Source organism: Cuculus canorus, chromosome 14, assembly GCF_017976375.1.
Source record: "Cuculus canorus isolate bCucCan1 chromosome 14, bCucCan1.pri, whole genome shotgun sequence".
Taxonomy (NCBI): domain Eukaryota; kingdom Metazoa; phylum Chordata; class Aves; order Cuculiformes; family Cuculidae; genus Cuculus; species Cuculus canorus.
In genome coordinates, this window is record NC_071414.1 from 17,207,385 (window position 1) to 17,222,881 (window position 15,497).

Consider the following 15,497-nt stretch of genomic DNA (forward strand, 5'->3'; position numbering starts at 1 on the left):
GACTTTCCTAGTTCAAACTGCTGTCAGCTAAAGCTGCACCCAAATTTTTATTGACAGAGGGGGAGGGAAAATGGTTTTCCCTTCCCACAGTTTCCTTCAAGACCGTTCCTGTGCAGAGCGGAAAGGAGGCTGCACAGAGGGAATTACCCTGAGCCGCAGCAGCGCAGGATTACAGCCCTCGATGGGATGTGGATCAGTTTAAGCCATTTCTCCCCGATGCTCAGTGAGCATCCTCACCCCCCAGCCAACAGTGACTCTGAAATGAGTCTTTTGTACTCTCCTGCAGGTTTTTTTTTTCCTCCTCATATAAGGAATTGGATAATGACAATTAATTTCAAAGGTTTGAACTGAGATCTGCCATCCCTCACATGCAGTTTTTCACCAGGCTGTGGAAGAATCTCTCTCTTTAGTCCCGTTAGTACTTAATAATTCACACCCCAAAACATCCCCAGCAGGGTGTAATGAGAGCCTTCGGAGCTGGCGTAGAGCCGGGCACTGCAAATGCCCAAAGCCTAACAAATTCTCACACCATCCTCTCCACACTGTTAGACAAAACTCTCCACGAACAGGGCTTTCACCCCAAAAGCTTCCAGCCACGTTGGCTGCCACCCCTCGCCTTGTTCCCAAGATGCCGCCCAGCCCTGCTCCCCCATCCCAAGCAGAGGCAGAGTGTTCCCGGCGTGTCAGCACGTCTTGCATGAACCCCAGGGCCAGGAACAAGGCAGCTGCCTGCGCACAACGTGCAGGCTGTGTGTGGTAGGGCTGTACTCGCAGCCTGCCAACACCCAGGCTGGGAGCACGGAGGGGATGGCTGCTGCCAATGGGAGCCAGCCGGAACGGAACCCTGTGGGAAACTTAAAAAGCAAGCGGAGCTGGGAGAGCATGGCGTGTCCTTCCCAAGCGCTGCCTGAACTGGCAGGATGGCTGGTTTCGGTTGGTTTCAATAACGCGGATGGGTGTGCGAGCGGGGAGCGTGGGCAGCAGGAGAGGGGCTGGGATGAACTAGGGATCGGCAGAGGCATTTATCTGCAATAGGTTTGGAATACATTACTATGAAGCAGATTAGAAACCCGACTCCGATCTTCGCTCATTTCAGTTACACAGACAAAAATCCGGAATCGGGATTTTAAAGATGCTACTTTAGCTGCTGCTGAAATCAGAAAGAGACTTTGCAAGGGAGAAGGAACACGTATTTACATCCATGACGTTCCTGCGTGTTGGTACCCCGTTCTTGACAGAACAGAGCATCGCTAGTGTGTTCACTAAAGCAACCCCAACTTGATCTTATTTCCTGAATCATTCCTCGTGCTAAACCCACCTAAGGGTGCTCTTAGGAATATTTTTAAGGCTTATATAACTCATAGAATGGCTTAGGTTGGAAGGGACCTTAAAGATCCCTTCGTTCCAAGCCCCCCCATTTAATCTAAAGGAATAATTAGTGAATTTAGAATCATAGAATCACCAGGTTGGAAAAGAGCTCACCAATCATTCCAACCGTTCCTATCTGCCACTAAACCACATCCCTGAGCAATTCAGAATCCTGTTAAAGCTGGAAAATAATATTAAAGACGACACCCAGGTGAGATTTTCCCCAAATCTTATTTCCAAGGTGCAGGGAATTCAGGTGAAGTGTAGTCTCCCCTCAGCTCTCGCAGGCAGGATGGGGGGTTTTTTTGCCCCCCAGCACCCCCATCCACCCAGGTGCCCCCAGATCCCCTCAGCACCCCCCCCCGCGGGGCAGGGATGCCGAGGGGGGTAGTGGGGGGGCAGTGTGGGGGGGTCCCCTCCCTCCCCGCCGGGGCTGAGGGAGCGCAGGGAGTCGCTCTGCATATTAATGAGCCGGCGGCGAGGGCAGCGGGAGCTGTTTTAAAAGAGGCCGAGGGGAGGATAGAGCGCAGAGCGGCGGCAGCGGCACCGCCGGGAGCCCGGGCCTGCCCTCCGCCCCTCCGCCGGGAGCCGGGCCTGCCCTCCGCCCCTCCGCCGGGAGCCGGGCCTGCCCTCCGCCCCTCCGCCCCGGCCCCGAGCGCAGCCGCCGCCCCCCGCGCCCTTCCAGGTACCCACTCGGCTCACCATGAAGCTCCTGACAGCAGCTTTGCTTCTGCTGCTCCTCGCCATGTGCTTGGCCAGCGCAGAAGGTAAGGTGGTTTTATTCTTATTCCCATCTAAACCTTTTTTTCTCTCCAAGGCACTGCTTTTCCAAGCAGGTTTTATTTGCCTCTCGATAGCCCCGAGTTGGATTTAGCTTTCCCCTTGCACGTTGGGAGTGATGTATTACATCTGTGGGTTGAGGAGTTGTGAGGTTTTTAAAGGTGAAAGCGGAGGTAAAAGACACTCCAAGTTGGTTAAAGGAGTGTTAGGAATGGTTGGACTCGATGATCCAGTGGGTCCTTTCCAACCTGGTGATTCTGTGATTGTGTGTCTTGGTTGCAAAGCAAACAGCCTCAGTGCTCACCGTGGGGGAAGGTCACGTTCGGAATACAGCCCAAATATCTCCTTCAAAACCGAGGGTGGTTTTCACAGGGAAAATAGAGCAGAGCTGGGTTTGAGGTGATAGCACAAATTGCAAGTGTGAGGTTTCTGCTGTGCACTAAAAGTGATGCTTAAGAAGCGCTCAGCTTTTGTCTGGCTGTGAATTTACCACAGCATCCGTGCAAGGAGAAAGCAAAGTCCTACAATGACCAAGCGAGACGCGAGTGAATGAGAAAGTAGCCAAGATGTGTGTTTGCTTGCTCAGTTTAAAGCGAGTTCTGACTCTTTCATTTCCTTTTGTTAAACAGAATTACATTTAGTCACAGCAGGTGCGCTTTAAAAAGCTCTCATATTTACTAAGCCTCAGAATGTATATGGTGCTCTAAAACATATTTCCCAGAGAGTCATTACCTTTTCCTGGGATATGGCAAAGAAAAATATTACTCTTTTTAGCTTCAACAGCATTACAAAATTCAGCTTTTCCCACTGAGGCTTGAAAGATTGCAGCAAAGTTTGTGTGCGCACACAGGCTGGCGGGGAAGGGACACTTGGTATGCAGGAGGCTTCGCAGGCACATGAGAAAATGCTCTCTCTTGTAGGCGTAAAGTGCAAGTGTTCAAGAAAAGGTCCTAAAATAAGATTCTCTAATGTACGGAAGCTGGAAATAAAACCGAGGTACCCATTTTGCGTGGAAGAGATGATTATGTAAGTTTTCCTTCATTTATTGCTTTCTGTTCCCTTATCAGCTGAACTGTTTTACTTTCTACTGCAATTTCCTTCTTTGTTCTTTGTTTTCCCCATGCTCTGACATTCTAAATTCTGGGAACGCCAATTTGCTATATCGTATGCCATAAAATGTGCAATTCTGATCAAAAATCCAGCTATGATTTTTTTTTAACACCATTTTTTGTTGCTCAAAGAAATACTTAGAGAACAGGTAGTGTTAAAAGAATAATCATTAGTTCAGGCAAAGACGGGAACAAATCCTACTCCGAGCTGCCTGATGTAAAATACAGAACTATTTACTCAAGTTGTTGTGGTCTTACAAAATGAGAACACGAGCAGAGTTGGTCCGTGGTGGTTTCTGCAAGCAAAATTTATCCCAAACAGAGTCAGATTTTTGCCTGCTTGGTACCAGAGCCATCCTCTTGCATTTGACAGGATTACCTGGCATATAAGAAAACACTTTATTCCCTGTCTCACTGCAAGCCGTGACCAGTGCTGCCATGAAACAAAGTGATGTAGCAACTCTCTGAACTGGGGCAGGTACAGAGAATTTTGACACCTCTAATGACTGGCTCAAAAGGAGGGGATTTTTAGGTTTTAAATACGAGTAGTTTGTAGAGGTTTTTTCTGTCCCATTTTGGACACCTTAAGATTCTTCCAGCCATCTACTGCGTATGGCTGGATAATGACCAGAAGGTCAGATTAGCCAAGACGACTACACTGACCCCCTCTGCCACCTCAGAGGGGTAAAGGGGCCCCAAGAGCAGCTACACCCCCAGAATGCCAGCGTCTGATTTACTCCAGCATTTGTGCTCCCTCACTGAACATTTGCAATTTGATTAATCTTGGAAAGGTGATTTAACAGCAGGATCAGAGTCCTCTCCTGCCAAGCCACGTACCACCTCTGGTGCTCTGCAGTGCCCACAGGGCCAAATCCTGCCCATCTGACTGGCACAAGCAAGGAGATACCATGGAAGCCTGATCCCGCCGTGCAGAAATGACTGGAAGGAATGGAGAAGCTTTCTCAGGCTTCTTCCAGATTTATACCAGCATCGAGAAACATTTACACCAGCATCAAGAAACATCAAACCCACCGCTATGAAGCCCAAATCAGCCAGTGGTGACCCGAAGAGAGAAAAGCTTGAAGGGCATCACTGCCTAAAACGGTTCCTTGCAGCTTTACTTTGTTTGCTTTGACCTTTCAATAGCAAAAAGATGGTGTAGAGGAGTGCTAACCCTTTGCATCCCACTCCAGGCACTTGCCGGAAAGCAGCTGGCAGTCAGAGAGTATAAAATCAATCTCATTAATGCAACATTTCACTTTCAGTCAGGAAGTCGGGAAAGCTGGAATGCCATTCACGAGCAGGTTGCTCTCCCAGCTGGATAGCCCCGCAGATGCCGGGCAATGCTATTCATGCCCAGAGGGTTGCCCTGGGCTCACAGCAGCTGCAGGGACAGAGCTGTCCCATCAGTCTCCCACGGCTGCTGCTGCCTGCAGGGCTAACCCGCTGCTATCCCTGCTTTTCCAGCTACCCTAATGCCATCTGAAGTCAGCATTGAAAGCAAACTGAAATTAATATTCCAAGAACCAATTGAACTGAGAGTCTCTGGACAAGGCACAAAAGTGCTAAATTCACGCAAATGAGTTTTTATTGCGGAGTGATCATCTGAAATGAGTTGTTAAAGCTGGGTCTCCTCCTGCCCTCCTCCAAAGTTCTCGTATCTTTGTTTATATCACGTTTCTGCTATATGAAATGTTTGACAGAGAAGTAGTAGGTGTGAGGGTGCAGTTTAGGAAGGAATTTGTCTTTGGACATAACTCCCCCAGCAGAGCTGCAGTACAGGGTAAGAGCCAGCTAAAAGAAGTCCTCAGTGTAGTCAAAACCTATCAAGATTCATGGTACATCTACCAGCTGTTGTGTGCGTATCTGCCTTCCAGAATGAGGAAAAGCAGCAGAAAACAGGAGGGAGGTTAAACTCTTCCTGCCTGAAAGGATCCACCCCTCCTCCATGTATTGCCCTATCCCAAAAAAGAGGGATGTGTCCAGGTGAGAACAGCTGATGGGAAACAGGCACCACTGGGAGCCTTCCTCGAGGGACAGCCGAGGTGGATGGCAGAAAGGACCCGAGCCAGGACCCATGTGGCCTGGGGAACTGGGTGTCTGTAAGCAGAGGTGCACCCCCATCGCTGCAGACAAGATGCATGAGGCACTGGGGGTCACAGACTGACCCACGGGTGCTCACAGCAGCCCTGGAAGCATGGACATACCTGGGAGGCGTTTGGCACAGGGACCCTGAGACACTGTGGATAAAGACTTGAGCCAAGCCCTCTGCAGCTAAGAGACAGCTCAGCACATAGCCCTGGAGTGAGCTCATGCCCCAAATCCCACTGGAAGGATCTCACTGGATGCATAAGTGCTGGTGCTTTGGTCCCTTCTCCATCCCTCTCAACCTCTTCTTGCAGTCCGTCCAGACAACTCCTCGCTCGGGGTACCAGCTCCCACACAACCCCTTAGGCACATCCACCAGACCGGCATCCCCAAGAGCAGGGCCAAGTCAGCTCAGGGTGCCAAAAATGATACCACCCAACTCTGCCTGCAGCACCCAGGACTGCACAGGAACTTCAGGGGACCACAAGGCTGCCTTGGGAACGTCTCCTCTGCTGACCAGCCTCCAGCATCTAACTGATAAACCTACGTGTGGTGTCAAAGCAACACATCTCAATGTGAGAAAAGCTCTGGTTGTTTCACCTAAGGAGCGAGCCATGCATCTCCTCCTCCTTAGACTGTAGGCTCTACTTACTGCAGAATTGTCCTTCTTCACTCATGGTGCAAATTTAGGGTTTTCTGCTTTCAGAGCTCTACCCCTCCTGCGATTCAGCTTGTACATCACTTTCTGGAAGTACCCACTATGGTCTGTCAGAAAATAAATCCAAGCCAAGGTCTGGCATCAGCCAGTGCAAACGGCACAGCCAAGAAGGTGGCTGCTGGATGGAGAAACTTTGTGCTGACCTCAAGTCCCTTAAAACTTGCCTGCCTTGTGCCTCCAGTGATAGTTTGATTTCACTCCCATCAAAAGCTATAGGAAAAACCTGCTTCTCAAGTACAGCGAGGTTGACTGAGAAAACCCTTGAAGTAGACACAATCTATATGTTTCAGCAGCGACCCTTCCCTTTCTGATGTTTGCAGCCACAGAAGTTCTTGGAAGCTTTCTACCACTTTCCCATATGTTGGGGAAAGGGACACATCCTCCCCCAAAACAACCCAAAAGGTACACCTTGCCTATTGGTGACTTTAACTCACACATGGTAAAGGTGGAGGAGAGAAGGGGAGCAAGGAAGAAGGTTAATCAAATGGAAAGAACTATTTGAATACTTTGCATTACACTGAAATGGGAAATGTGGCGAGACCCATGCCTGAGTTCCTGAACTGTTTCACTTCCAGTCAGACATGTCCCCTCTGCACCCGGAGGTGAGCTGAGAAAGTTTGCAAGGCAGCTTTTCTTGTGTTAGAAGATGAAACATCTCCTTTCTGAGCCAAACCATAAAAGCAGCTTATCAGTATGCAGAGATATTTCTGGTTTTCTACCATCATTCTACTTATCTCTCTAGCAATGCTTAAATAATTTCATAATAGGATTTTAGTTAAACTGAAAACCACGTTCCCCTTTTACGGATAGTATGCCCAGAAAGTGAATAATTTCAATAAAAGTTGTAAGTTTGGGTTTGGTTTCTTTCAATCACAAAGTTAATAACAAAAAACAGAAAACAGAAAACTGCTTGATTTTGAGCCCTGAGAAGTGAGAGCAGTCTTGATGTTTCTGAAAAGCCATCCTCTTTGGAAGCTTATTCAGGTCTTTCAAGTCCCCTCAGTTGTAGCAGACCAAGCTGCAATGGCTTCACTAAGCTCTCCAAGTGAAAGTCTAAAACAACAGGGAGATCTCTGCTATATTGTCCCTCCCAGCATGTCTTCTCCCAACAATAATGGGACACAAAGCCACTGCTGCCAGCAAGAAGAGAGGGATCAGCCTGTGATCAGAGAAAGCTGGAGCCCCCAGGACTGCCTGCCTGAGTTCAGAGCTAGTTTGCTGGGCACACAGGCACTGTGACACATGCAAGCATTTAAAACATTGCAGACTAAAAGAAAATAAAAAGGAAAAAAGTCATTAATGAACTAGGTCTGATCTTTTGGAGCATTGCTGAACGTCAGGGAACTGTCTCCTTATGCAAAGACCTTGTGGCTGCCCAAATGAGCCCTAATTAAATCAGCTATTAAGCTCAAAAGAAAATATCTAACAGACAGGCAGAGCAAACCCACCGATTAAAACCAGTGGGTAAAGTCTTCATCTGGTCCAACCTGGTCGGGCTCTGTGGACAGCATTGCACATTGATTGATCACAGCCAAAGAGCTGCTCCCATTTTATTATAATGAACTCAAATGTCTGCCATAAAACACAGAGCAGGAAAACCCTTTCTGGGCAAGAGCCCCCCTGACTGACTTTGGCTCCTGAGCTGGAGCAGGGGATGGGCATTTCCCATGACTCCCATAACCTCTGCCCGCTTGCCTTGCAGCGTGACTCTGTGGACGCGGGTGAGAGGGGAGCAGCAGCACTGCTTAAACCCCAAACGCCAAAACACAGTGAGGCTGCTGAAGTGGTACAGAGTATGGAAAGAGAAAGGCAGGTGAGTATGGGTTTACTTATGGGTGAGGGGGAGAAATCTTGGTGGCAAGCTGGGCAATCAGCAGCATTCAGAGAGCACCTAGGAAAACGCACACACTGCAAACCCTCTATCTAGCACAGAGGGCGTATTTCATTACCAAAATTATGGTTATAAATGGATGCTCTTGGTGTTATTCCTTTCCTGCCACATGCTGTCCTCACTTCTATTTAGATTAGGCTGTTCTGACTATAAATAGTAATTATTTTCTGCTAAACTATTTATCAGCTGATGTTCTCAGTTATTTACATACACTCACCTCCCTTTTACGGGTAAAAAGCCAAGATTAAAAGCTAAATTACTTCCACACAGTCACACAGAAGCAGTCAGTAGAGTTGGGAAGAGAATGCCCTGTCACACTCTTTGATCACACAACCTCAAAATCTTCAATTGCTGATGACGCATATCGTTGCCAATTTTAACTACTGTATCATTCCCAGAAAAACAGCAACTTGCTGAAAAGAGCTCTGCCACCTTTTCCTTTGCAAAGAGGACTGGGGCCGTCTTGCGAGCCAAAAGAAGGGTCCGCTTGAGGCTTCCCTGCAGTCCAGCCAGGGACTGGGGACTGTCCCTGCTGCCAGGGACAGGAGGAGGGATGGCAAGCCCAGCTTCCCCGTGGCGTTGTCTGCCAGCATGGGGCGTGCAGAAGGGATGCAGCACAACCCTCAGCATTTTACCATGCTTTGCCTCTCCCAGCACTGCCATCGCCCCACTGCGGTGTGCCACCCCTGCATGGCACCAAGCAGGTCCACAACACTGCTAACCAGGCAAGCAGGGCAGCCCAGCTGCAGCAAACAATAATCAGCAAGCGATTATTTCAGACTTACAGAGCCTGATTTAAACTATGTCCTCATAATAAACGAACAATTTGTCAGTGTCCTCAGTACCAGCTGTACCAAACCCACTGAACTACTCCCTAGGAAAAGCCAGTGAATTTAAATGGAAATTCCATTTAAAGTTCAAACATTAATCTCTTCCCCAAAACAACATTGCCCTTACTTTTCCCATGCCACAGAAGACCACTTCCAGGCACATTCCCCAAAGAGCCAAGGGGTTTTCAGCAAACAATCTTGTCAGGTGGTTTTCTTCACGGTGGAAACTAGGAAGAGAACACTGCCTGTAGTATCATTCCAAACACAACAGACACTGGGAATTCATTATCTACATAAGCTTCATGATATATTTCATCATTGGTATATGGGACAGGCATTTTCCAGTGGTTAGAGTGTAATAGCAGACCTGTATTTCTTCATTTTATGTATCCTGATAATGATATTAGAGCACATTATTCCCTGACTGCCTGCAGGATGCTGCAGTGTCAGTCTGACTCCCCCCTGCAAATGCTTTGCAGGGTAACCCAGTGACCACTGAAGTCAATAACTTACCTCCCAATTTACTTAAGCAAAGGCTAAAAATATGGTTTCTTGGTTTTTTGTTGTTTGTAGGGGGGTTTATCATTAATAATTTTTATTGGTGGTGTTTGGAAGGCAGGGTTTGTGGTTTTTTTTCATTTGGATTTTAAACATCTTGCTCTTGGCTTTCCTTCCATTTAGGGTTTATGAAGAATAAGAGGAAGCAGCATGAGGAATGGAGCAGACTCCCTGGGCTGCTGTAGGACTGGGCTCTGCAGATGATTATTTCTCTCACAGACATAAGACACAAATACTATATTATTATAAAGCACTTTTTACCAAGGGTCAGTTTTTACTTTTTATAGCCGTGTACAAAAGGCTTCCAGATTTCACAAGCATCTGTTGCACTTCAGATTTCATACCCATCTGCTCTGTACCAAGACTGGGAAAACTCATGCTTTTCATTTTAAAGAGGTTGGGTTTGGGGGTCGAGGTTTTTTTTTTTTTTATTGTTATTCATTCATACTTCACTATGATGGCAATCGAGCTTTATAAGCTCATTAGACAAACGTATTTGTAAAGGCGTTATACAGCTGTGTCCCTCACCCTCTCGCAGGGGGAAAGCTCCGATGCTGTGGTTGGTTGGCAGGTTTGGAGCCTCCACCACAGTCAGGCAAACCGGGGCCCAAAGATAAGTTTGCTGGGGAAGACGCCACTGGAATGTCGTGGCTGTAACTGCAGAAGTGAGGTCCCTCAGCACATCGTCAAATGAGTATGAGCATCACTCGTGTACCTCCTTCTTTCATGGACTTGAGGTCTTGCTGCAAGGTGAAGCACACTACATCTCCCATGTGATGTTTCATGCATTAGAAAGCGTTTCTAGGTCATTTTTATTACTAAAGAAAACGTTTATTTTTTTTTTCCACCTGAAGTTCTTACAGAAAGTTCGTGGCTTCAGTACTGAGACATTTTAAGCTTCAAGACTATTGTGTATGATTTCCTAGATTTGTAGCAATGAAAAAAAGCCTTTAAAAGGTACCTTTTTATGAAAAATATGATAGGGCAAACATAAAAATACCTATATATGTTTTAGTCACAATACAACTTATTATTTTGAATGTAATACTTCAATGTTAAGCAGTGCATTCCTCTTTTTTAAAATAACAAAATCTACCTTTTCATTTGTAAATATACTATAGGAAGTCTCCCTATATTATCTTTCTGTATGATGTACTGTACTGCTAAATTATCATATGCTATTTAAATGTTCAAAATATTTAGAAGGTTGCATGCAGATTTCATATTTCTTTCTAAGACAAATGAAAAAAAGTAATAAAAAATATATTTAAAAAAAACCCCTGACAGCTGCTCTTAAATTTCCTTAAGGCCATCGGGGAGCTCCAGCCGCTTCTAATAACTTTTTTGGTGGATGAATTGTTTTGGGGGAAAAGACTGAATCAGAGAAGCGGATTTAGAGATACGGCATCTTGATGACATTGGAATTAGAAAATGTTTTTCCAGTCCAATTTCCTTCCCTTTCTCATTTTGGGATTTGGATTTTACCCAAACATGGAGGAATCTTGTTACATAAAGAAGGGCCATGCCAGGCGCCCATAGCCATCAGTCTAGTGTTCTGCTAAATAAATGTAAATCAACCACTTCTGATGCAAAACAAGTAAAATACAATGATTTAGAAAAGCTCTCTTAGATTAGAGGAGACTGTACAACGATGGGATGGGCAACAAACATCTGTGAGCCACTCCCTGCTCTCCCTGAGCAGTTTCTGCCTTCACCCAAAGGCAGAGACATTGCACCCAACAAGTCTCCTATCCAGTTCCTACACCGCTCCTGGTTATCCCAAGGCTCCTCGTGGTTAACTCTGGGTTTCAATCCACAACGGAACGAAATTTCTCACACTCTTCAGCTAAAGAGGAAAGCAACAGATAGAAAGGGTAAAGCTAGGAAGAGCCAAAATGCATTAAAGCCTCTTGGTGCTCCCTGAACAGCAGCGGTCCCCTTCCCGGCTGCTCCCAGCGGGGCAGAGGTGGCTTCACAGGGGGCTGCTGCTGAGATCAGCACGACTCCTGCAACAGCGATCTTAAACTACATAAATCAAAGCAATGCCTGCCCTCAGCTCAAGGGTTTCCTCCAATTCAGACAGAAAATAAATACATATGCACACATGCACTTACACATTATATACTTATTTATTGTGATAACACCCTGGCAGAGCTGAAAGAGAAAAAAAGCTGTTAGATTACAAAGTATTTTCCTATTCTGCACAAGGATTGAGCCACAAGATTCAGATGCCTATCAATAAAAAGCTTGAGAAAGATCCCAGAGTATTTAAGAAATTAAACTTCTGGGGATGTCAACAACAAGGCGCTGCTTCAGGCTGAGCTGCTAAACCTGACCTCCCAGCAAACCCAGACCATGGGCTAGCCAAGCTGCCCTTCTTCGAGTTACATTTCAACAAAACCAGTAATTTTCCCTTGAGGAGACTATTTCAACACACCAAAAGACTTCAAGAAAAAGGTTATGCTTATTTAGCAACTACTGGGCAATGCATTTACTGGAAAATTATTGATACGGTTGCACAAGCGGTGGTTAACGCTCCGCTGGGAATGCTGTGCATCGCCCAAATGCAGTGCTCGGTGACTCACACCTCGCAGGGCACAGCCTGCACAAATGATTCTTAGTTCTGGGGTCATCTGCCAGAACAAAAGCCACCAGCAAAAACTGGGCACAGAGGAAGCTAACCATAGGATTCATTTCCCCCACTTGCTAGACTGGGAGACGGAAGGAAAAGAACCACTGGGTTCAACACACATGTTCCTTTTAACCTGAAATCTGTGCTTCAAACAAAACAACTCTTGGAAATGGGAATGGAAACCACAAAGAGAAAAAACTGACTCCAAGCTGGTTTTCCCAAGCCTCTTAAACTGCAGCTCCAGGCAGGTTTAAGTTCCCAGAAACAGGAGGACTATCCCCTGCCATCCCTGATAATGCAGCTGTAAAGGGAAATATCAGAAGGTAACTCCTACACACGAAACATCAAATGCTTTCCTTCAGACTGGAGCATCTTTGCTAAAACATTTTAAAAAATACATATTTAGGCAACTCCTCCACCCAGATTGGCAGCAGCCTTTGGCTTTGCTTTTGTTTTCCCCACCAGACTGCACAGCCACGGAAGACCATTCAGTCCCTAACGTTCAATCCCAAAGCACAAATTTAGGGTCTGTAAAATGAAGCTGCTGAAGTGTGGTCTGAGCACGCACCAGCCAGCCCTGACTACTCACCAGGTACAGCTTTACCTTCTCAAAAGCTTGAACATTTGCAGGGTGAGCTGGAGCCTTGCTCCATCCTGGGGTGCAGGAGCAGCACAAGCAGCCGTGCAGCAGGCATGCCACTGCCCCCCAGTTCCTCTACTCAGGCACCAAACCCTGTAGAAAAGACCTCCACGAGCACTCCCACCCCTGCCCCAGGCACTGGGCATCCAGGAGCTGCGCCCAGTCAGAAACAGCTCTATCGGGTTTGGGTTTAATAAAAGCACAAAGGTGAAGCAAGCAGCTGCAGTGAAAGGGCACAATAGCCAGGAGACCTGCCTTGTCTTTTCAGCCAGAGTGCTACACAGGATTAGTAATGTTATACAGATCCTTTCACCACTTGCCTTTCACTTGTTCATATATGGTCTACGTCAGCGATGGCCAAAAAGTTTATTAAGAAGTGATAGATGCTTGGTGGTCTGCATGAGACCGCGCGGTGCTCTCGGCGAGTCCAGCTGCCCGCCAGCTCCCCCCAGGCTTCCTAAATCAAGGCATGAGGCCATACCGGATTGTTACACACAAGGGGACCTTTCCTGACCACATCCATGCTATGGGAGAGCTGGCTCTATGCTAACGAGGTTTCACCAGGGTTGTGGGAGCAAACGTGGGGTTCGATGTTAAAGTCAGAGGGGCCTGGGAGCTTGCACCGGTCACCCCAGAGCCCCGGGTGGCAAGTGGGAGGCGACATTACAGCAACAGAAACGCTCTCTCAACTAATTAAACATCAGAGCTGGGGCTCTCCTGGGCCCACATATATGAATAAAAATCCACTGTCCCCCAAGACTCACCACCCTGATGAAATCCATAACCAGGGAGCTGCACCTCTCTGAGGGCAAAGAGCCTCCCATGCAACCTGACATCACTTAACAGGCTTTATATAAGCCCAGACAGAGCTTGCACCCTCCAAAACACGTTTCCCACTGGGTCAAACGAAACATCAGTCACGTTTGGGGTATTTTTATTTCTTTTTTTTTTTTCAAAGCCAACTTCCAAAACTGAGGCACCAAAATCCAGATGTGCACAGCATCCAAAGACCTCACTTATTCCATGTAGCTCAGCACCTTAGGAAAATGGCAAACTGGTTTTGGCTGTTAGCTTAGGTCATGGCTTGGACCAGAAGGGTGGGAGGCCCATCTTGAAAGCCCTGGCCAGGCTGATCTCATGCCAGATTGGGTTTAGGTTTTGGCACTGTGTAGATCTGCCATGCATAGCACTCCTGCTGGGATTTGTTCTTAGTTTGTTCCCTTCAAAGCATTGGAGAGCATGTGGTCACAAATAGAAAGAAAGGTATTTTAGAGGATCGCTGCTTGTGGCTCTCACCAACTCTGTTTGCTCCATCAAAATCCCTTTGTGTCCATTTCATCGATTCCCTCTTATCCCATGCTGCAAAGAGCCAAGTGCTCCCTGGAAGGTGCTCGGATTGCCTTGAAAGGCTGCGCTCCACAAGCCCCCAAAGATCCTTGTAACCAGCATGTGTTTCTGGCAAAGTACTGCAAAGCATATCTCCTGTAATTCCTTTACCTGACATGACCCACCCCACGACAGCATCTTGGATTGCCATTGCTGAGGAACAGTGGCTGCAGCTGTGTTTGCAAGCATAAAGCTCCAGATATTTACAGTGAGCTTTGGTGCTTGTATCTATAGATACACACCTTAAAGGAATCCTCATTGTTTGTTGAATTCTGGGCATCCAGGCAACATGGAAAATTCCACAAAACCGTTAGTTATTCTTTCTGAAACCACATAACTCTGGAAAAAATGGACTCATCTCTACAGACTGTGTCCACAAAGGGGTTTGGGTGCCTTTTCATAGAAAGCTGAAAACCTGCACAAAACGGGGCCATAATTTCATCATCATATCTCACTTGAAAGTGAGATAGAGTCGTCATCATCTGTTTTAATACCTCTAGTATTCCTCGCTGCCTGGGACGGTGAAGTATATGGCAACCAGCACAGATCTAGAAGCTCGGGTTTGAGCATCCAAAGCATCCTTATTTCTGTTAGCTCTACATGAGACATAGCTGAGTGAAATCAGAGGGATGCTTGGAAGGCCCCAACAAGCCAAGGTTCAGCCCCATTCCCTGCTCTGTCAGCTCCACAGCACTTTGGTGTCCAGCAGCCCTTGGGCCATGGCCAGCACGTCTCATCAGCCCAGATGAGATAGGGGAAAGCAGGTCTGAAGGGACATCTAGTGGCAAATAAAAGCCTTCTCAGCCTGAGAACACCTCTAGAGGCCTTCAGCTGTCTGCATGATAAACCAGCTGGGTGCCTGTCCATTGCATTGCCATGCTGGGAAGGCCCTTCCCCAGCTCTGCAAGAACAGCTTCAACTGTTGCATTTCCTCACTCAGGTATGGGAAACACCCAAAGCAAAGAAAATACAGCCATATTTTGGGAAACCTGCTCAGAGGTTTGAAGAGTCACATTAGACTATTAACGTGGGACGTGCACCCTATGGGCAAAGAGGACACTTGGCTGCCACTGTGTCTACAGGAGCCACATCTACCACACCACCATGAAAAACTGGATTGCAGCACAACCCTGGGAAGATTCATTCCCAAACAACCTGCAAAAAACCCTTTACAGGAGTTCCTGCCCAACATCCCAAGCCACGTGGGTGGCTCTCCACCAGCTCCTCAGCAAGCACAGGACCTGCAGCCGCCGTTCCCCAGGTGTTGTGTTCAGGTCCCATCCTCAGACAACTTCACAAAGGCAAAAACCACACATGCACGCTGTTGTCTTCAATGCCTGGAGAAGAAAACTTAGTCCCTGACTCACTTGTGCTGAGTTGGAGCACAACTTCATTCAACCACTAGAACAAAGCCAAGATCCCTGGAGAAAATGTTTTGTAGGTATGCAACATGCATGAGCATTTATTTCCTGAACACTGAGCCACGGGCTTTACTCC

At 47.1% G+C, this 15,497-nt stretch overlaps 2 protein-coding genes across 9 annotated transcripts in view; one reads left to right on the forward strand and one right to left on the reverse strand.

The window, feature by feature from the left end:
- LOC128853645 (uncharacterized) overlaps nt 1-3,057 on the reverse strand; it is a 60,150-nt gene extending 57,093 nt beyond the window's left edge. For all 8 annotated transcript variants that reach the window (XR_008452280.1, XR_008452276.1, XR_008452277.1 and 5 more), the window contains exon 1: nt 2,071-3,057. The gene's annotated coding sequence lies outside the window, so the exon portion shown is untranslated. The remainder of the gene's footprint in view (nt 1-2,070) is intronic.
- Nucleotides 1,876-10,595, forward strand: CXCL14 (C-X-C motif chemokine ligand 14). The gene is made up of 4 exons (XM_009560722.2): nt 1,876-2,135; nt 3,069-3,174; nt 7,766-7,876; nt 9,466-10,595. Exons 1-4 carry the CDS (start codon nt 2,072-2,074, stop codon nt 9,479-9,481), a joined length of 297 nt encoding a protein of 98 aa, XP_009559017.1. The 5' UTR covers nt 1,876-2,071; the 3' UTR covers nt 9,482-10,595.
- Nucleotides 10,596-15,497: the final 4,902 nt, after the last annotated feature.

Coding starts and splice junctions, on each gene's coding strand:
- CXCL14 (XM_009560722.2), top strand. CDS start 2,072: ATGAAGCTCCTGACAGCAGCTTTGCTTCTGCTGCTCCTCGCCATGTGC. Junction 2,136..3,068: donor GTGCTTGGCCAGCGCAGAAG/GTAAGGTGGTTT, acceptor TCTCTCTTGTAG/GCGTAAAGTGCAAGTGTTCA. Junction 3,175..7,765: donor TGCGTGGAAGAGATGATTAT/GTAAGTTTTCCT, acceptor CTTGCCTTGCAG/CGTGACTCTGTGGACGCGGG.